Source organism: Heloderma suspectum, chromosome 1 (assembly GCF_057233095.1).
Source record: "Heloderma suspectum isolate Gila_16-S chromosome 1, 16-S_ref, whole genome shotgun sequence".
NCBI lineage: Eukaryota > Metazoa > Chordata > Lepidosauria > Squamata > Helodermatidae > Heloderma > Heloderma suspectum.
Window position 1 is genome coordinate 338,474,632 of NC_139458.1, and position 21,483 is coordinate 338,496,114.

At 42.6% G+C, this 21,483-nt stretch overlaps 1 protein-coding gene across 10 annotated transcripts in view; it reads right to left on the bottom strand.

Moving 5' to 3' along the window:
• AHI1 (Abelson helper integration site 1) overlaps positions 1-21,483 on the bottom strand; it is a 129,457-nt gene that overhangs the window by 36,283 nt on the left and 71,691 nt on the right. Inside the window, exons 20-21 of one of the 10 annotated variants that reach the window (XR_014786698.1) lie at positions 15,213-19,980; positions 10,693-13,846 (exon numbers count right to left, since the gene is read on the bottom strand). The exons of 7 other annotated variants lie outside the window; for them this stretch is intronic. Coding sequence is in view for 2 of the 3 variants with exons in the window: in XM_084827610.1 (XP_084683736.1) it covers positions 10,713-10,735 (23 nt within the window). In the remaining variant the exon portion in view is untranslated. Of the gene's footprint in view, positions 1-5,308; positions 19,981-21,483 lie in introns of those variants that run through there. 2 more of the 10 variants (XM_084827610.1, XM_084827609.1) reach the window with 2 other exon arrangements.

Below are 21,483 nucleotides of genomic sequence, written 5' to 3' on the forward strand. Positions count from 1 at the left end.
TTTCGGCGCCAGGTGAAGACCTTTTTATTCTCCCAGGCATTTTAGCATTCTAAACTTTTATCTTTGCTGTTTTAAATCTGTATTTTAAACTCCTGCACTGCTGCTAGGTTTTACTGTGGTTGTATTGTTATACTGTGGTTTTAATGTTCTATATATTTTAAATGGTTTTATTGTGTGCTGTTTGGTTTTAATTTTTGTGAACTGCCCAGAGAGCTTCGGCTATTGGGCGGTATAGAAATGAAATAAATAAAATTAATAAATAAAATAAATTTTCAGTTTTCTCGCATCCGACAGTGAAGAGGTTTCTAAATGGGATTAGGAATCTTCCACTGCAGTACCTAGTCTGTCTGTGGTGCTGAAGGTGCTGTCATTCAAGCCCTTTGAGCCGTTGGTGACCATGGACATGCGCCTTCTCTCCTGGAAGGTTGCTTTTCACAATGTGCTAGTGGATGCAAGAATCCAATGTGATGTTGTGCCAAGCCAGATGATAGGAGAACAGAAGAGTTCTGAACATGGGAAGATGAGCAGAGGGAGAAAAGGAAGGGGTCTGAGTCAAAGGTGCTGTTTGTTTCTGCTGTCAGTTTTGCAGCGATAGCCACGAAATTTCAAACTTGAAAAAGACTTTCCCAACTTCGTTGGTTGAGGATGCTGCTGCTGCTGCAAAGACCCAGGCTGTTGATGTTGGTACCTGGTAATGCAAGGCTCGAACCAACACCATTGCCTGGGTGCCAGTTGGGGCATGAATCCCATTCGACATTCCGTGGTAAAGGCCTTTTGTACTGAGTCCAGCATGTTGTCAGTTTTTGCACTGAACAGTCCCTGACCATCGAAAGGTAGATCCTCAAAGCATGCTCTAGTTTTCTGAGGAAAGCCAGCTGACCTCAGCCAGACATGGCAATGTACAGCAATGGACTGGACAAGGACCTTTCAACTTGATGGTAAGATGTATTTATTTGTTGCCTTGACAACTTCTTTGCCTTGGCTTGGAAAAGGCAGCCTAATTCCTTCTTATCATCCAGTAGATACTCAAAGAGGTGGCCAGCTTTATCCTTTAACAGTAGCTGATACCCCAACATCGCTGCCCGGTAATACAAGATGTTTAGGTCCATTGCTGTGGAGGAATATAGTCTCCTTCCAAGTAGGTCAAGACGTCAGTTGGAGAAGAATGTGCTCTCTGAGACTTTCCCTGTGCAGCCTCTACCACCATTGAGTTTGGAGTAGGGTGCTTGTATAGGTATTCTGTGTTGGCTTCTTGCAAATGATACATTCCCTCCAAGTGCTTTGACATTCTCATCACATGATTAGAAAATTGCCCACGGTTCCCTGACAGTGAGAAGGCATCATTTGACCTAACAAGCATCAGGCAAACAAATGGAAATCAGGCAGGAGAACTGAGATGTGGTGTCAGACCGATAACCTTCCATACTAGAGAATGGTGATCCTCAGAGCTGCCTGTAGCAGAGCTTGCTTGTCACCTTCCTTGCAGGGAAGTGAAGGCTTGTCACCAGTGTTAAGCCATAACTGTGGCTGTAGTGTGGCCAGTGGTTGCACTGGTGGCTGTAGCGTGGGCATCAGTTGGTTGCAAAGCCAGGGTGTTGGTGCCTGGATCATTTGCTGCAATTGCAGAACAGGCCTAGGGACTGAAAGAGGCACTCAAAAAGGATCCTTCCCCCAATCTGGTGGTCACCCAATGGGTGCCAAGCCAATGGGTGCCAATGGTAGTGACTCCCACCCCAATATGGAAGGTCAGAACGGCGAAGGTAGTAAGGATCATATGGATCATACCGATCCTCATCCCAATCACGGGGTCTCCTGTATCGTGAATCTAATGTCAGACTTCTCTCCCAATCAGAGAAAGGTGATCTGGACTGTCCTCTATTCCAGCTCTGCTCGTAAAGACCAGGGAGATGATCTCTGTTGAAGGAGGCAACCAAGTACAGTGAATCCGAAGATCCCTGATGTCGGTGTCAAGATGTTCTGTACCACTGTGGCCAGTATGAACGAGGTGGCAAAGTGGATGGACCAGTTGGGGATTGGTCCCTGATCTCACCCTCTGATATAGAAGTTATCAGAATAGGGTCCACCAGACGCATTGGGTTTTGCACTGGAATTGGTGAGAATAACATTAGTGGAGTGGGAGGTGATGATAAACTATCATTAGCTAATATCTCAAGGCACAACACTCACTTAGGGTGAGGTTCATCATTAATGACAGATGTAAATCCGTATTTCAAATAGTTTTCTTGATAATTTTGAATTTTTTTGGCTGGCTTGTAAAATCTGATTAGATCATCATTGTTTTTACCTTGTAAAGTGGCTGCCAAAGAGCTCGTACTAGGAGTAGGATAAGTGTCAGCTCTCCCATTTTCTTGTTGCTCGCTTGTGCTTGCATTATTTGTATTATATTCAATCCGTGGTTTCTTTGCAGGAATCTTTTTAAGCCACCTGTCCATTTTGTGAAGGTTAGTTTAGTTCAAACCAAATAATCTGTAAATCCACGAGGGCACCACTGTCAACTTGCAAGGAGGGGAAAGTCTCTTTGCAAGGAGGGCAAAGGCGTGCTTGGCTGGGATCCTGCCTGTGCTGGAGCTGGGAGTCCTGGTCGCCAGCCCCGCACCCTGCATAGAGTCCCCAACTCCTTGGCCGACTGGTAGCTTGGTCTGGACTGTTAACCCTTCCCACTCTCCTTTGGCAGGATGGAAGCTGAGAGGAAAGTGCCCGCTTCCTTCTCGGTTTCATTCTGCGAAAGGAGAGTGGGAAGGGTTAATCTCCTTCCCGCTGTCCTTCAGCAGGAAGGCACCAGGGCCGAGCAGTTGCTCTCAATAGGACAGGAGCCGAGAGAGCGCTTCCCTCTTGGCTCCTGTCCCAGCCTGCCCCCGCCGCCCACCTCGTAGGAGCAGGGGCAAGCTGCTCAATGATCAGGCAGCTCACGCACCCCCGTGGATCGTGTTTGTGCACCCCCTGGGGTGTGCGCACCCCGCTTTGGAGACCACTGATGTATACAGTTCACTGAATCCCCAACCTTAAGGAATAAAACGTAGTCAATTGCAATCTATTTTTTAGGGACCAAGGCTTGAACACCACAGTCAACTTGCCATCAAAGGCTTTATGGGGACTGCCAAGAACAAGCAGACAGACAGACAGACAGCTGCAAATATGATTTCCAACATGTTTGAGGAAACTCTTACTAAGGAAAATGTTTTAATGCTTCTTAATAAAAACTGCTTGGAGTAAGGCGAGTTGTAGGAGACAACTTGTTACAAGCAGTTGGTATTAAAGTGTCTTTTTTGTTCTTGGATTTTTCCATGGCTGTAACTAATACTCTTTATCTTTACATTTCCAAGGCTCACACCCACCTGTCCCTATAGAAGAAGCTGGAGGGGTGCAGTAGCTTTACAGTTGTTAGATGGAGGAACCTTTATCACCTGCATATTCTGGAGGCACCTGATTCTGGAGATCCTCCTTATGTTGCTTTCCTACCTCTAGAAACTGTGCTTAATCTAAACCAATCATAATTTGAACCATTGTTTGGGATTCTTTGAAATCCCAATTTCATTAGGCTATAATTAAATTTATGCAGAAATGTTGCTGCATTTACAGACATTAAACTATGATCCTGTAGGGATCTAATTCTCCCTTTACACCTCTGTAATGATCTGTTGCTTTATTTTCCTGTACCCAATTTTCTATTTAAGTGATTTGTGATTCTATAATGGTCTAGTATTGTTTTTTTATTGTTGCACTGTAATTTTGTTTGCTTAAATGCCAGAGAACTTTGGTTGTTTAAAATATAAATATAAGCATACATACGGTGGGTACTGCAGATATAGACATAGAATCTGGATTGATCAAATGTCTCCAGATTTCTGGGGAAAGAAGAAATGCCAAATTCAGCAGAAACCTGCAACAAGTACCTGGCACTGCACCTTCTTACGACTGAGCCAGTACCATTAATCCAAGGTAGCATGCTGGGCCTCAAACTGGGCCTATTGAGGGGATTTCAGTCTGTAAGTATTCCAGACCTGCATTATTTCTGGATCAGAACCTAAGGAGTTTTACAGCTACAACTGATAGGCTGGCTCCTCAAAGGTTTCGGATCTTCCCATTTGATCGGGGGAATTCTGTTCTTGTAGGGCACATTTGGGAGTCTGAATGAAATCCGTGGACTTGAAAAATTCCAAAAGGCTTATTGGGCCCTGGTGCACTCTCAATAAATTAACACACTGGGGCCTAGAGCAGATGCGGGGCATTTGTGGCCCTCCATATTTTTTGGCCTATAACTCCCATCATCCCTAACCAGCATAGCCAAGGGATGATGGGAGGTGTAGCCAAAACATATGGATGGCCACAAGTTCAGGTGTCTGAGCTTGCTGCATTCCTCTTAGTGTGAATCAGGCTCTCCCTGTCCAGTCACATACACACTGACTGTGCAGTGGTGAGAGTAGCATGAAGGGGCCCAGTCTATGCCAGAAGAGGTACTGAATGTTTGCAGGCTTCTAGAACCTGCTGCAGTCCTGATGACATCATCAGAAGGGTGCCATGACCCTGAGGCCTCCTTCCAGCCCTCATCCTTCCCAGGGCTATGTTGCATTACTTACCGAAGATTACTGAGAAAGTAAGAAGCAAGATAAAGCTTAGAAAACTTACTGATTTGTAACCTATACAAAAATGGATTCGCTTTGGGCATCCAACAGATATCCTTTTAATCTGCTTTTAATGGATCAGTGATGAGTTAGACATGGGGTGTGGTCTGACCATAGCTAAGCCCTGCCTTGTTCAAAAATAACAAGTTTCACAGAGGAGGTAAAGACATGCATAAATTTGGTGTTGAGCGTTCACCTGGTGCCTACATTGTTCTCGTTTCGGTTAGGGATGTCAGAGAATTTCGCCACGAATCTCGAGGAGGCCGAATGCCAGCGCATTCGGCCCCCCGAAATCGGTGGCAAAACGGTCTGCCCCCCCCCGGACGGGATTTACCTTGGGTGAATCTCCCTGGTGGTGGTGGTTTGGCGGCGCTGCCGCCGCCATTTCCAAGTAAAAAAAAAAACAAAAAAACAAACCGTGATAGGCTACGTAAAGATTTACGTAGCCTATCACGGATGACTTACAAAAACCAAAACACCGTGCGTACGCAAATGGCGGCGGCCATGGCCGCCACCATTTGCGTTCCTTATTTTGGCACGTCTCGTCTACGTAAACATTTACGTAGACTACGGCGAAAATAAGGGGAATGCAAATAGAGTAGCGTCTACGCTATTTGCGTTCCCCTTATTTTCGCCGTAGTCTACGTAAATGTTTACGTAGACGAGACGTGCCAAAATAAGGAACGCAAATGGCGGCGCCCATGGGTGCCGCCATTTGCGTACGCACGGTTGTTTTTTTTTTAACTCAGCCGTGATAGGCTACGTAAACATTTATGTAGCCTATCACGGCTGACTGCAGGGACACAAACGGCGGCGGCTACAGCCGCTGCCATTTGCAGACCCGGCTGGCCAGGATTCGCGGCGGGAGGGACGGGGTGCCTCCCCCCCGGCCAGAATTTGGGGGGGGAGGGATGGGACGCCTCCCCCCCGGCCAGAATCCGGGGGGAGGGACAGAGCGCTTCCCCCCCACCGCGAATCAAATTTCGTAAAAGGTAAGTGACTTTCGTACATCCCTAGTTTCGGTGCCAAGTGAAGACCTTTTTATGTTCCCAGGCATTTCAGTTGTTCAGTTTGTTTGATGTCTGGTATTTTAAATTTTTGCATTGCTGCTACCTTCTGTTTGGCTATTTTTACTTTTATATTGTAGTTTTAAACTTTTAAATTTTATACTGTATTTTATTGTATTCTACTGTTTTAATCATTGTGAACCACCCAGAGAGCTTCAGCTATTGGGCAGTATAAAAATGTAATAAATAGATAAATGTATGAGTAATAAAAGCCAACATTTTAATTAGAGATTAGAATCAAATATATTTCACATCTAGCACAACCTGGAAAGGGCCTAGAGCAGGTTGTGGCAGAGCAACTGCAGGATTATCTAGACCATTCTAGTCTGGGTTTTGACTTGGTTACTGGCCTGAATCAGCCTTGTTCATCTTGATGATGACCTTTATCAGGAGAGGGACAGAGAAGTGCGACCCTGTTAATTCTGCTTGATTTCTCATCGGCTTTTTATACCATCAGTCTGGATCAGCTCCGCGGGTTGGGCATTGGAGGCACTGTGCTACAGTGGTTCCAGTCTTACCTGTGGGGTCAATTTCAGAGTGTACTATTCACCACTCCAGAATCTGTTTAGATGTGGAGTAGTATATAAATATTGTGAGTGAATGAATGAATGAATAAATAAATGGTAATTGCATGTTTTTCCACAAATATTAAAATCTAATATAGAATCACATAAAAGTGCAGAAGAGATGATGTTTCAACTCTTTCCCTACAATGTCAGATAGGTCTCACTGACAATGTTACAGAGTGTAGTAGGATTCTTTCAGTGTTTACATGCACTGTCACAGAAGAATCTCCAAGTAACAGTATGTAAACATATGTTGAAATACAGAGCAGGCCTCACATTAGGGAAGGATATAAAACAACTGATATAACTATGGAAGTCACACGCTAGTTTGCACGTTTTTTCTTGGTTGCTGATTTTACCTTGTATATATACGTTTAGCTTTTAATTAACCATTTTATTAGTTGTGTGTGCACGTGTCTGTGTGTGTATACACACACATACACATTCACTCTGTTCTGTTTATTTTACATATCTTAAATTTATCCTCATTTCATTGTGTTAATAACTCCTATGTACAAATATGTGGAAAGGTCTATGGAGTAAATAAACACTTTGGGTTGGTTTTCTTATTTTATCATAAAAAACTGCCAGCTGGGGTAATAATTCAACTTTGGCTGCTATCCGTCTCATATTCAAGGTAACAGCAGGCAGTTCAGTATGCTAAATGGTGGAGAAATTTGGCTTCTTACTCAGGTTCTAAACAGTCACCATATTTATGACACTATAATCTGGACATAAGTGTTAATGTCTAATGCATAATTGTCATGACATATGGAAGATCCTGCCTCAGAGAAGGTGGTTGAATCAGATTCCTGTTGCTCGGTCTATGGCTCACATAAAGCCAGCCAAGACTTTTGGGCCTTCTTATCAAAACTGTCTCTTGCCATTCCATTCCCATTTCCCACACAAATTTCTCTACTCTCCTTGTTGGCTGCTGCTACCCCAGTCCTGTCCATCATACATGCTTATGATGCAGTATCATTTGAAAACATACAGATGAGTCTGGGATGCTGGTAGCAACACCAAGTAAGAGATGCAACTTGAGGCAGGGTAACACCTACAGCAAAAGGCCAGAGGGTAGACCTGCCTTCCCCAGAATTTAATTGAGGAAAACTACCTTGATTATCCTTGGTTCTCTTTCCCCTCTATAATTTTCCTAAAGAGGATACGTTACACAGCTAAATTCTTGCACCTTGGCTGAACTTGTGACATCATGATAATCATCTACAGCCCTTCATGAATAATTTGCAATGCAAAATGTTCTCAAATACAATGATCAGTCAATGCAGATAGAAAAATTCTTCATTCCTGCATTGCTCACTTTTCTCTATGAATGGTCCATTCACTAAAAGCAAGTATGACAAAGGAAAAGCTTCTAAACCAAAAACACCCGAATATACACACTTTCATATCATATTAATCATAAAAATGACTTCCAAGCAACTGCTCATGCAACATTCTGGAAAATGTAAATCAGCTTTGCTTCTATCTTTACTGTGACCACAATAGCCACTACCTGCACATTAGCTCCATTTCCCTCCTGTTGTAGCACTTACTTACTTATTTATTTCATTTCTATACTGCCCAATAGCCGAAGCTCTCTGGGTGGTTCACAAAAATTAAAATTACTTTCAGAAAGTAAAGGATATTCATTTCCAGAGAGTCATGCCAGGAACCCTGATGGCCTCACAGATTGCCTAACAATGTAGACCATAATTTACTTAATTGTCATTTTCAGTGAACTAGGCCACCTTGGATGGATTTTTTACTATTTTATTTTCATGTAATGGAATTACAAATTGTGAGAAGTACAGACATGCACACAGTTTATGCAAGCAATTGAGATCGCTGAAATGGTTAAAATGCATCATAACCTAGCTGTTATAAAATTTAAGGGGATAGTGAGCCTAGTTCTCCAACATCATAGATCTGGACTCAGCATGAAATGGCTCCCATGCATGTGCACATTTATGAATCTACGAAGCTGCCATACTGAGTCAGGCCACAGGTCCATCAAGCCTATCTGTTCTAAGTAGTAGCGGCTCTCTAAAGAATTCAGGCAAAGATCTTTAAAGCCCAGATAACTGTGGTCTATTTAACTGGAAATGCCAGGAATTGAATTTAGAACCTTCTGCAAGCAACTCATCTATTCTACCCTTGCCCCATCTGTGAAGTAATTATTGCAAGAGCTAAACGGGAGCATTGGAGCATTCATGGGGCACTAGTATGGGACAATGACGCTTATTCGTCCCCCGATGTGTGCCAGTGGTATGCTGTGGGATTTGCATAATGATCCTCAGCAGCATGGCTTTTTGTGTGAACCTGGCCAGGGTGGCTTGTTACCCTGTGTAACAAACCACCCAGAACCCTACAACAGCCCATGGGTTCTGGATGGCATTTTACCCGTGGCCAGGTTTGCATGACACGATAAGTTGCACTGCCGAGGGTAATTATGCAAATCCCTGCGGCACATGCATTGGGAGGGAAGAATACACCACCATGGCTTACTGTCCCCTCCGTGATTGTGCAAACCCAGTCAATTGGCGAATTTGCACATCACGACAAGCCACCCTGAAAAGAAGTCACCATGCACAACCCAACAACAAGCCATAGGTTCTTAGTGTGGCTTGTGGTTAACAAACCACACTGAAGACTCCATGCCTGGTTTGGACTTCACGACAAGTCACTCTGAAATAATCAGGGGTGATAACCCACCATGGCTCAACGTACTGTGGGAACCAGGCCAGCATGTGACGGAATGGGGTAATGTGTTCTAATTAGAGCTGCTTCATCCTTTATGCCGCAGTTCAAGTACATCCATGCTTGCACTGGAAAATATGTGGTATTCGAAGGGAAGAGCTATGTCCTTAAACTCACAGAAACACGTATCAGGAGGCTAGGGTGGCTCTCTCTCTGACCAGGTTTGCACAAGCACAGGTGGCTTATTAAACACCCTTGCCCATGCCAGGTGCATGGTGCCTGATTTCCCTAATTACCCTTGCCAGGCATGGCTTATTACATATGAACCGAGGGAGGGTGGGTGGGGTGGCTTACAAACCACCCAGCAGCCCTACGGGCAGGTTCACACAATCCTGGACAGAAAATAACCCATGGTGGCTTGTGTTCCCTCCCCACGAATGTTGGTTGTGAGCTGCCTAATTTCCCTCAACAGGCACAGGTGTTCTTGATGTCCAAACCCAGCGATGCTGGGTATCTGGGGTGGTTTACAAATCAGCCTGAAACCCTAGAACAAGCCATGGGTTTCAGGGTAGTTTGTAAACCACCCCTGGTATCCACCCTCCCCAGGTTCAGACATCACAACAACCTGTGTCTGGTGAAGGTAATTATGCTAATTAGGCGGCATGCACGGGGAGGGAAAGTAAGCCTCCATGATTGTTGAACCCCGTCTACAGCAGAGCATGGGCTCTGGGTGGTTTGTTAACCCCCCCCGCCCCCCCCCCAGCCAACCACTCTTGCTGGTTCGCACATAACAATAAGCCAGGTCCAGCGAGGGTACTTAGGAAAATCAGGCAGCATGTGTGAGGGTGGTTAATAAGCTATCATGGCATGTAAGCTTGTCTGTTGAGTTGGGTGCTGTTTTTATTTTGTAATTTTTGTGTGTGTTATCTGTGTTTTTAATTTATTGATTTTATTTTTTAACCAAGTTTTTATGGATTGGGTTTTTTTAAAAGTTCCTATGACTTTTAGCTGAAGTTGGGCACCATTTTCTTGGTGGAAAGGAGGGGTACAAATTGAACAAATGAATTAATCTGTGGTTCACTCTGGTTTCATAGAGTGGTCCACTGCATATTTGGGGACACACATCTCCCCATCACACTTTATTTTCTATTTGTTTTATGGATTTATACTCCATCTTTTAGAAAATCTCACAAGGCAATATAAAAAGAGCAAATTATCAGGAATAAAATACAAATAAAAACAGCACAACTATAAGATTTATAAAAGCAAGTTTGCATATGCAGGCCTTCGTAAAGGCCTTCCTGAATAAAAATGTGTTCACGGCATGCTTTGAAGTGCATGGGGGGTGGGGTGGGGGCAGCTTGCTGAATTTTTATGTTTTTACGCTAACAAGTAACAACTGAACTCCAGTATGCCTGAACTTGAATATGCTTATCTTTCTCTTTCTTCCCCATTTTTTATTTTTTTGGTATCATGCCTCTTCGACTGTGAGCCATTATTATAAACTGTAAACCACCCTGAGTGCTTTGCCAGAAAGGCGGTATATAAATGTAGTAAAACAAACATTAGCATAACAGGGTGCAATGTGCAGAGTGAAGCAGCTCAGTGATATGCATACTTGAGAACGGAACAAAAAATTAGCCCTTCAATAGCTACCCTTGTAAGCATGGCAGAATAAAGGCAAATGCTCCTGTCTGCAAGAGATAGTAATTCTCATGTCACAACACACCTCTTGCTCATGATCTGGCTTGTTCTGTCTCTGCAACAGAGAAAATTATTATGTGGTTGTAGAGTTCATTGACAAATTATATTGTATTTATATACCAGTTTTCAGCTTTAAAAGTTTCCAGATGGGTTTACAAAACGGATTAAATAACATCTTTTTAATAATACATAAACACAAACCCAGAATGGTGCTCTGAACATGAGAAGCAGCAGAATGATGCTGAAGAGACTCACTCTTAAACACTTAGCCCCCAAGGCCTGGCAAAAGAATGTTCTCATTAGCCTTAAAAAATGGCAAGAAAAAGAGACAGGTGAACTTTTCTGACATACCTGAGTTAGAGAGTCACCACTGACAAAGCCCTATTTATAGCAAAAAAAATAACCTAGTGTCCAGAATGGACAGAATTCAGGGTATGGTTTCATTGGCAGATCTTAACGTTCAGCAAGGGCAGGGTGGGGAACATATGGGAGATGATTCACCCTGAGATAATGGGGACCTAGACCATTTAGAAAAGGGGTGCAGAACCTCAGGCCAGGGGGCCAAATCCAGCCTTCCAGGGCACCAAATCTGGCTTCTGGGATTCCCCAAGAGGCCATGCCCCCTTCCCCTACCACTGATTGTTTGGTGGTTTCCCAGCTTTCGTGCAGTTTTTCCCCATTCTAAAAGCTTGAAATGCCTCTCCTAAGATCACTGGCTGGCAGTTAAGAGCTTTAAGCTACAATAGGCTGGTATTTTGGCTGCACCCCTTTTGCCTTTGGCCCCGCCCACCACTGGAATGCAGCCTCTGAGAGCTTCCCTGAAATAGAATTCAGCCCTTAGGCTGAAAGAGGTGTAATGTCCTCATTTAGAGCTTTATATGTAGGTCAAAACTAGCACCTTGAATTTGGTTCAAAAACAAGTTGACAACTAATTCAGATGTCTTGAAATCAGTGTAATAAGATGACACTAACACCCATCAGTCAGACAATGGCATTTTATGCTAGCTGAAGTTTCTGGAGTATCTTCAAGGGCTGCCCCACATAGACCACATTAATCAAGAAAACACCAAGAATTACAATGGCTAAGTTTCTATATTCCAGCAATGGTGCAGCTGAAGTTAGTAAAAGATACAATGAGCCATAGTTGCCATTTTGAAATCCATGAGCAAGTCTGGGTCCAAGAATACATACCACTCCTCTCCCCACCACTCCTATTGTAAACCTGTTCCTTCAGGGAGAGGAATGTAACTCCATCCAGATTAAGCGTTTCTGCAGCTAGCCTATCCACTATGCCCTCAACCATCAACACTATCTTGCTGGAATTGAACACGAGATTATTCACTCATATATAGTTTGGCATTACCCTTAGAAAGAGCTGAGTTACATCTGGCCTTTACGTTTTCAGAAATGGGGGTCAGCAATTGCTTCATTGTCCCAGAATGATAGATATAATCAGCTAGTAGCAATACCTAGTGACTAATTCATTCAGTGTGCAATCTCTGTCTTGAGACTGTGTCTACATTGCAGACCTCATGGCCACAATACTGGCCTAATTTTTGGACTGTTTTGTTTCTTCCCCATCTCCTGCTTCTTGTACCATCTAGTCTGATAAAGGGTTCTAGAGAACCTGAAAGCTTATACACTCTTTTGTGGCATTTTGGTTGGTCTTAATAAAGGAAATGCCTAAGTGAGGATTTTAAATCTTTTTCCTCACAGACCAGCATGGCTATCTTTGTTTTTTATATATATAATTTATAACCTCAGACATTTGTTCAGGAAAGTCACTACTGTCCTTGGATCAAATGGAAACAGAGAAATAGCGCTTGGTGTCATTAGCCTGCTGGTAGCACCGCACCACATTCTGGTTTCCCAGAATTTGTGTAGTTTTTCCCCATTCTAAATTGTTCAAATGCCTCTCCTAAGGCTTAGTCACTGGTAGTAAGCTAAAATATGCTGATATTTTTTATATTTCTGCTCCTGCCCCTTTTGCCTTTCATCATTGGAAAGTGCCCCCCAATAACTTCTTAGGGCCACTTGGGTTGACAAAAGGATCTGCATCCCTGCTTTAGAGACCATCCTGGCACTGTGTAGCATCAGCTTTAGCATAGGTTTGAAATTGATGGGACATCTAGAACTCTTAGTGACAGAAGGTAACCAGAGCCTGTCATCAACTGCCTGACCTTCTTTCCCCTCAATCTTTCTAGCTGAACTGTCTTCCCCCTCTAGTATCACATCTCCTCTCCACCCAAACATAGCTAATCATGGTTCCAGAACTCCTACTCTCAATAACCATACCATCATCTCCTTAATTGCATCTAGCAGCTTAAAGCTAAAGCAATTTTTTACATGTGATCTCACCTGCACACATAGCAGGAAATATGAGGAGCCCCAATTAGTCTACCATCCGACTTCAAAAGATGGTGCAATTGAAAATTGCTGGCCACTCTCATTGACTAGAAATATAGGTGGAAAAATAATATTTACCTCGCTTTAAGAGCTTCCCTGGCATGCAACCAGGGGCTCTGGCCCCCACAATGCACCGGAGTGTCAAACCTGAAGGTCAACATTCTTAAGAGCCATACTTTGGCAACACATATGACTGCTTCATGGGCAAAACAGGCCTGCACACAAGAAACTCCCCAGCCAAACCAGCTTGGGCTGGTGTAGATATGCACTCCCTCTTGTAAGAGAGAAACATGCCAATGTAATTAATTAGCATCAATTTGTTTCCTTGTGGCCACAGAGTTGCAGCCTGGGGCAGCTCCCCTGAATCTCTGGGCACCGGTATAGTGTATTCTACCACCACCCCATGCTTGAGCCTTGGTGACAATGCTGGATCAAGGAGCAACCCCAAGCTGCATGACTGCTCTTTCAGTGGGAGTGCAACACCATCCAGAACCAATCTCCCAGACGTAAGAACCGGTTAATCGCAGTCAGCTTTATCCAGTCTAGGTATTAATTTGGTACTGCATAGACTCACCTGACATAAGGAAATAGAGCTGAATGTCATCAGCATACTGATGACATCTCACTTCAAACCTTCTGATGACTTCAACCAGCAGCTTGTTAACGAGCATGAGATATAAGAGGAAACCTCTTAGGACACGCAAAAGAAGCTCCATGGGGTTCAAACAGAAACCCCCTGTGCTACTTTCTGAAACTAACCCTGCAAGTAGAAGCAGAACGACCATATTACCATGTCCTCCAGACATAACCCACAGAGCCAGACCAGTATGTACTATGGTTGATGCTATCAAACTTCACTGAGAAGTCAAGGAGAACCAATAGGGTCACATCTTCCTCAACAGAGGTAATTCATCAGGGTGACCAAGGCTGTCTCAGTGCCAAACATAGGCATGAATCTGGATTGAAATGAGTCAAGATAATCAGTTTCATCCAAAAGCATCTGAAGTTGGGCTGCCACCACCTTCCCATGTACCTTGCCCAAGAAGGGGATATTTGCAACAGGTCCAGAGAGTATTCCTTAGAAGTCACATTACTGCCATTTTCAAGGTGTCTGGGAAAATTTCCTCTCACAAGGAGGCATTCATCACCACCTGGACCCACCAAATTAGCCCAGATGGGCAAGGATTAAGAATATATAGGTGGTCAGCTGAACCCCTCCAAGAACCTTGTTCACATTCTGAGATTACATAAACTGAAAATGATCCCATATAAGCAGAACAGATGGTGTTCTGGACACTTCCATAGTAACTGTACCAACAGTGGTGTCAAGGTCTGCGTGAATGTGAGTAACTTTAAAGGTAAAGTGCCTTGCAAACTTCTCACAGGAACTCTCTTAGTGTTCTAAGGCTTTATGTCCTACAACTACCTGAGCTCTATCATGTGTTCAGTTCCCAGTTTATGAATATTTATGACTGTTAACCAAACATTTGAGGCACTGACTGGACCACTATTTTGCCCAGCAACTACCAGCCCTTGCATATGGAGTTCTGGACACTTGCAGCCTGATCCTCTGCACATTTACACAGAAAAAGATAACTTTTTTTCAATGGGATATACTTCCATATAAGTGCACAGGGGCCTGCAGCCTTCAAGCAAGTGATTCTCCTCAGTATCCTTGTTAATGTCCTAAGAGAGCCATATAGAAATCTGTTCCTTGTCTCTAAGCTGGCAATATTCTTCAGTGCATATGGGTTTTATGATGAAAGGTTTTGGATTATACTCCTGAATTGCACAAAGCTGGATATAAAGTTAGGTTGTATATAATTAGTAGCTATAGCAACCACAATTCAGGACACACTAATTTCATTGAGAAACTTGATTTAAAATCAGTAATTTAGATTGGCCCCTTTTCTTAGTGATTTAAATCATTGTGTAAATCCACACTGGTTGTAGTTCTATTTTTAAAGGCAGCCTTCTTTAATACCTCTTAAAAATCTTCACTAAGCTGAATTCTACTCAGTCTTTTTCACATAGCTGAATTAAGGTTGTTTTCTCCTTTTACCATGTAATTAAAAACGAGGTAGGAACACATTTTGGCAAGTTATTTTCACAATACTACGTCATACCTTGGTTTTGCAACCTACAGCGATCAATGCCAAGTGGAGAGTAATGCTTGATTTAATCCACACCCTTGTATAATTTGGCTGACAGTACTTCCTTTATCCCAAAGGCACAGCAGTAATTATCCTTACATATACCAATTTCACATAAATGTGAGTTATGTTCTCTTGATATAGCTTTTGGAATCTTCAAAGTTTTGCAGCTATTGTGCTCAGTATTTCTATATTTTTCCAACTAAATATTTTAATTAACATGCCTAGAAGTAACATAAAAAAGAACATATAATGAATGATTCTGTGCAGTCTTGATTTCAATGTAAACAGATTAGGCAAGCCACATTTTTAAAGGCATACTATTTTGACATTTGTATTATTGCTTTTAGAATATTATCAATCAACCAGAGGAAACGAGGGAGTCATCTTTTAAAAGCAATTAGTAATACCCACATTGCTGTCATTATTGCAATAATAACCATTAAAACGTCATAGCAATATTATCTTCAGCATATGTTAAAACTAGTGTGTGTGTGTGCATGTGTGTGCGCGCGCGTGTGTGATTGGGGTATTCCATTTATAATTTTGTGTTTTGTTCTACTTTTGATAAGGACAAACACACCTCTCTGCAACTTTTTAGCAGATTTATATCATGGATCGGATCTTACTTTCTGATGCACTTCTTCTGTGCCATTTCAGTAAAACAAGATTCAATCACTTTCCTGGGCATTCACTCAGCTGCCCTGAGGCAGCTCTAAATTACGCTTAGCTGAACCAGACCTCACCAGTCCTAAGAACAGGGAAACATTTCCAGAGCTTGGTTCTGACAAAACGATCCCAGAAGCTGTGATTAGAAATGGCATAGGACTGGCCCAATGAGATAGCTTTAGGGAGCAATCCTATGCCCCCTAGACAGAGTCTGGGGGTCATAAGATATTTTGGAATCCTGGATCCGAGGCCAGAGAGAGCTCTCAGACCCAGAAGTCCGGGATCCCCGCCTCCTCACAACTGGCGTGGAGAGAGCCGTGCTCACGAATGCGAACTTGTACAGGAAGGAAAGAGGGTGGTTCTGTGGGTGGGGAGGGGAGGGGAGGAGACCAGAGTGGCTGGCTTACAAATAATCCTCCGGCCAGCCCACCCTTCTTCCCTCCCTCTCCACAGAGCCCCAGCTAGAATGGTGAAATCGCCTGTCTAGTAAAAATGCAGGGTGAGAGGAGCGTGGAGGCAATGATCACCTCTGCGCTCCTCCCACTCTGCATAGGCTGCCCGTTAGCCTCCAAGTTCGGAGGCTGACGGGCATCCCCATAGGATCGCACCCTTAGCTTATAAGGGTTCCATTCTACTTACTAGACCAGTCCTCTTGATTAATAGCACTACATTAGAACACTTTTTAACTGCCACTGGCAGTTATCTATTTGTTTTAAAATTATGAGAAAATGAAGCATCCACACAATTCAACTCTTTTAAAAGCAGCTTATTCCAGGAACCACCTCTCTTTTCCTTCCATTCTTCCTCCTTACATTCCTTTAAGAATATCAAAGAGAACAAATTGTGAAAAATTAGGCACACTTAAATCCCATTGAAATCCTTTTCATCCTCATCAGGTAATGCTGTGGATGTGCTTGATCAGTGCCTGGCTGGGACAATGGACTGGATGAGGGCGAATAAACTATGACACTATCCAGACAAGACTGTGATGATGTTAGTGGGTGGTTTTTCTGGCTAGATAAATGTATTTATTATTATTATTTATTTATTATATTTATATCCCACCTTTTTTCCTCCTTAAGGAACCCAAGGCAGCATACAGAGTCCTCCTCCTCCTCCATTTTATCCTCACAACAACAACCCTGTGAGGTGGGTTGGGCTGAGAGTCTGTGACAGGCCCAAAGTCACCCAGTGAGCTTCCATGGCCGAGTGGGGACTAGAACCTGGATCTCCCGACTCTCAGTCCAACACTCTAGTCACTACACCACACTGGCTCTAAATGGTGTCCAGCCTGTTGTGGATGGGGTTGCATTCTCCCTGAAGGAGCAGGTTCATCGTTTAGGGGTTTTCCTGGATCTTTCACTGTCACATGAGGCTCAGGTGGCCTCAGTGGTAGAGACTGCTTTCTACCAGCTTTGGCTGATGGTCCAGCTATGCCCCTATCAGGACATGGATAACCTGGTTTCAGTAGACTAGTCTAGCTCTGGTAACCTCCAGGTTAGATAACTAAAATGTGCTCTACATGGGGCTGCCTTTGAAGATGGTTTGGGAACTGCAGCTTGTGCAAAATGGGGAAGCCAGACTGATAATGGGGATCGGAAGATCTGAGCAGGAACTCTTATTCTAGCCTGCTTGCACTGGCTGCCTATACATTTCTGAGCCCAATTCAAGGTGCTAGTTTTAGCCTACAAAGTGTTACATGGCTTGGGACCACAATACCTGATGGAGTACTTCTCCCTGTAGGAATCCTATGAGCAACATCTCAGACCCTCCTCCGAGGGAGGTTCAGAGGATGGCAACAAGGGAGAGCCTTTTTGGTGGTAACCCCCCCCCCCCCCGATTATGAAATGCTCTCCCCACAAGGCCCACCTGACATCAAGATTGTCATCTTTTCAGTGCCAGCTCAAGACTTTCCTGTATTTCCTGGGATATGATGGTATATTTTTATGTTATAATGCATCAGCTGATTTGTACCATTTAATTGTCTGTGATTGTCAGTGATGTTCTAGTTGCTTTATGCGGTGGTTGTATTTTAATGTTATATGGCTAATAGTTTTAGCTATTTTAAATTTTCTGTTTTAATATAATAATAATAATTTTAAAAATAACAACTTAAGCACATTTACTTGGAAATAAATCTTACTGAATTCAGTGGGACTTACTGCCCAGTAAACCAAAAAGGGATAAAGCTACATACCACCTAATCTGATGCCTAAAATGGAAACAAATTGCTTGAACCTGCTAAATCAAAAGAAACAGTTATATAGCAGGCAGCAATATTTTTCTTCAAGTGCTCTCAACCAAGTATCTTGTTTTTTCACAACATGTCCAACCAAACGCAGATGATGTCTGTCATTGCGACAATGAACTGATGACTAATTCATGTTAATGATGATCTTTTGGATGAGTTAGAATATTACTGAAATAGGGTACTAGTTCAAGAGATATATCTCCTTTTGGAAAGAGCAACTGAGATACTGGTATTATATTTACTTACTAATTACAGTAGAACCGTTCAAGATAGATAGATAGATAGATAGATAGATAGATAGATAGATAGATATATTCATATTCATTATTATAGGCATCCTATTTATTGTTATAACCAAGACCAAATTTGAAAAGTTTGTCATGGTTTAAAATGTTGAACATCCAATAAAGATAATAGCTAAAAGAAAAAGAAAAAAAGAGAAACAATAGTAATAGATATACCCTGCCCTTTGCTGGATTTAGTTATCACTTGCTGGATCTAGCTATGATAGCAAACAGTGGCTGTGTTCATACAAAACGATAAGTAAGAATTCTGGAGAAGCCTGGCTTATTGTAAACAAGCTGCATGTTGGTACACATAGCTTGTTTGCTTCCACTTGGCTCCTCTCTGCTAGTGCAACCACTAAAAGCACAATCCTATGTGTGTTTAGACAGAAAAAAGTCCTAGCTTGTAAAGCAAGGGTGAGCAATTTATGGCCCTCCAGATGTTTTGGCCTACAACTTCTATCAGCCCTAGCAAGCACAGCTGATAGTGAAAAATTATGGTAGTTGTGGCATTGTAGCATGGCTGGCTGTGAAATACTGGGAGCTGTAGGACTTTTTCCTGTATAAATATAGGGCATAGGATTGTGCCCTAAACAGACTAGGCAGTTTTTGTTTAGTATATCATCCCAACCAGGGATCCTGGCTTGTCACTCCCTTTACAACAGGGATGGGCAATTTGTGGCCCTCCAGATGTTTCGGCCTACGTGATTTCTCACCATCGGCTGTGCTTGCTAATTGGTGTTGTAGGCCAAAAGGGCCATAAGGTGCTCACCCTTGATTTACAAGCTAGAATCGTAAACCAGGATTTGTTCTTGGTTTACAAGTTCTGGCTTGTAAAGGGAGTGACAAGCCAGGATCCCTGGTTCAGCTAACACGCTAAACAAATCTTTCCTAGCTTGTTTAGCAGTCATGCTCTTAGGTTAACTTTGGGTTGTTTAACCCATGAATAACCGATAGTGTCCAGGTTTGCACATCATGCAACAACCTCTGATTAGAGGTTGATTATGCAAAATGGCAGCAGCACAAAACCCATGATTTGCCACTGTTACATGTGAACAGGGCCTCTGTATGTCTTTTGCACCAGGTTCCAGTTGGTTCATCTTGGGGTTCTAGTAAAAAACAAAGTATACCTCACAAGCCTGTAGTCTGCCCACTCCTGCACACAAAATAATAGAAAACGATTGCATTTCATTTCTATTCTGTGCAATCTAACAGGATAACTACATTTTAAAACACACACACACACAATCAGTTCCCAGTAACTTGTGCTCCTCACTCTGGGTTTAAGTCCAAGGTAGTACTTTTAAATCAAAAATAATCTTGTTCAATCTCCACAAATACAGCCATGAATGCAATGTTATTTATCTATTACATGTATATATCCCACTTTTCTTCCATCATGTAACTCGAAGTAGTGTACAGGGATTCCCAGGTAGTTTCCCAACCAGACACTGACCAGTAGTTGTGTGTGCAATGCCCTGGAACCAAAGACCCCAAAATGAGTCCAGATGTTTTCATACATATGGTTTAAGTAAAGCTGTAAGACAATACACAAATATAAAAACATATATTTGCCAGAATATACATTTAACTTACAAATGCCTTTCTTTCACTTTCTATCCCATGTTAAAAAATACTGTCAGTTCATATAAATGTTGCAAGAGCGGCTCAAAGGGGATTTAAGTCTTGTACATGCAAACATGACTCTGGATTCAATTCTGGACTCTCTTTAATGTTGCAATAAGCAACTGTTTCTCCATCTTCTTTTCTGAAGAATCCCACAAATTCAGGCCTCCTTACTTCCTTATAATCTATTCTGGTACAACAGTTAGCTCAACTGGTGAGATAATAGGTACTTAAATACTAGCTGAATAGGGACACAAGCCATACCACTATGTCTTAGACAGGACTAGCCAAAGGGCTGTATCTAATGTTAGTCCTACTTAGAGTAGACCAACTGAAATAAATGGGACTAACATTGGAAACAACCTGTTAATTTTTTTTTTTTCAATTTAGCTTCTCACCCCAATTTCTTCACACAGAAAACACGTACTCACTCATACAAACATAGCTATGACCTAACCAGGCTATTTTTCCTAAAGGCTGGGAGGGATACAAATGCGTGAGAAATATTATTTGATCATTTTTAATCAAATAACTTGGCCTTCAGATACTGGAGTGATGGTAACAATCTCAGATACAACACGAACAATGAACTAAACATGCAATATTGGTTTGATTAAATACAAATCCTTCTTAACCATAACTTCTCTGTCTCTGTCTCTAACACACACACACAAACACACACACACACACACACCGCCCCCTAACCAGCAAAATCACCAGAACAGAATTTTATCCACTTCTGGTCCAAAATCTTAGTCATTAAATGCAGCATGCTTGAAATTGAAACAAGAAGTCTTGTTCAGGCTCAGATGAACCAATCAAGTAACTGGGTTCAGATGACACAATAACCCACGATGGGTTATTAAACCCGTTGCGGGTTATCGTGCTGTCTCACAAATTTTTTGATCCATGATGGCTTATTTGCCCAAAATAACCCACATTGATAACCCATGGTCTGCAGCAGGGGTTATTTAATCCACCATGCGTTATTGTGTTGTCTGTTGGGCACCATGGGTTATTTTGCTCACCTATAGATTGTTTTTCTATAGATTGTTTTTATAGCAATCTAGATTGCTGCCCTTGCTATGTTTTTCGTGGGAGTTCTCTGTTTAATGGAGACTTCCTAACAGTTTGCTATGATGGGGCAAAAAAATGAGCATGTTTTTCCCCAATTCCCCCAGTTGCCTATTTTCCTCTTTCTTCCCTTTTTAACTTTTGAACAATTCTGCTTTTGTGGGAAAGAACTATATTGCTTTACTGAATGAGTGATCTTTCAAACCCCCAAGGTTTTACAGCCACCACCCCCATTTTTGTGCACTTGGGATTTCCACTCCTTTGGGGAATTGCACAGGGTTTTTTGGTTGGATCGGGTGCCTCCTCAGTGGGGGGTGGGGGCTGTGTGTGACGTTTTCTC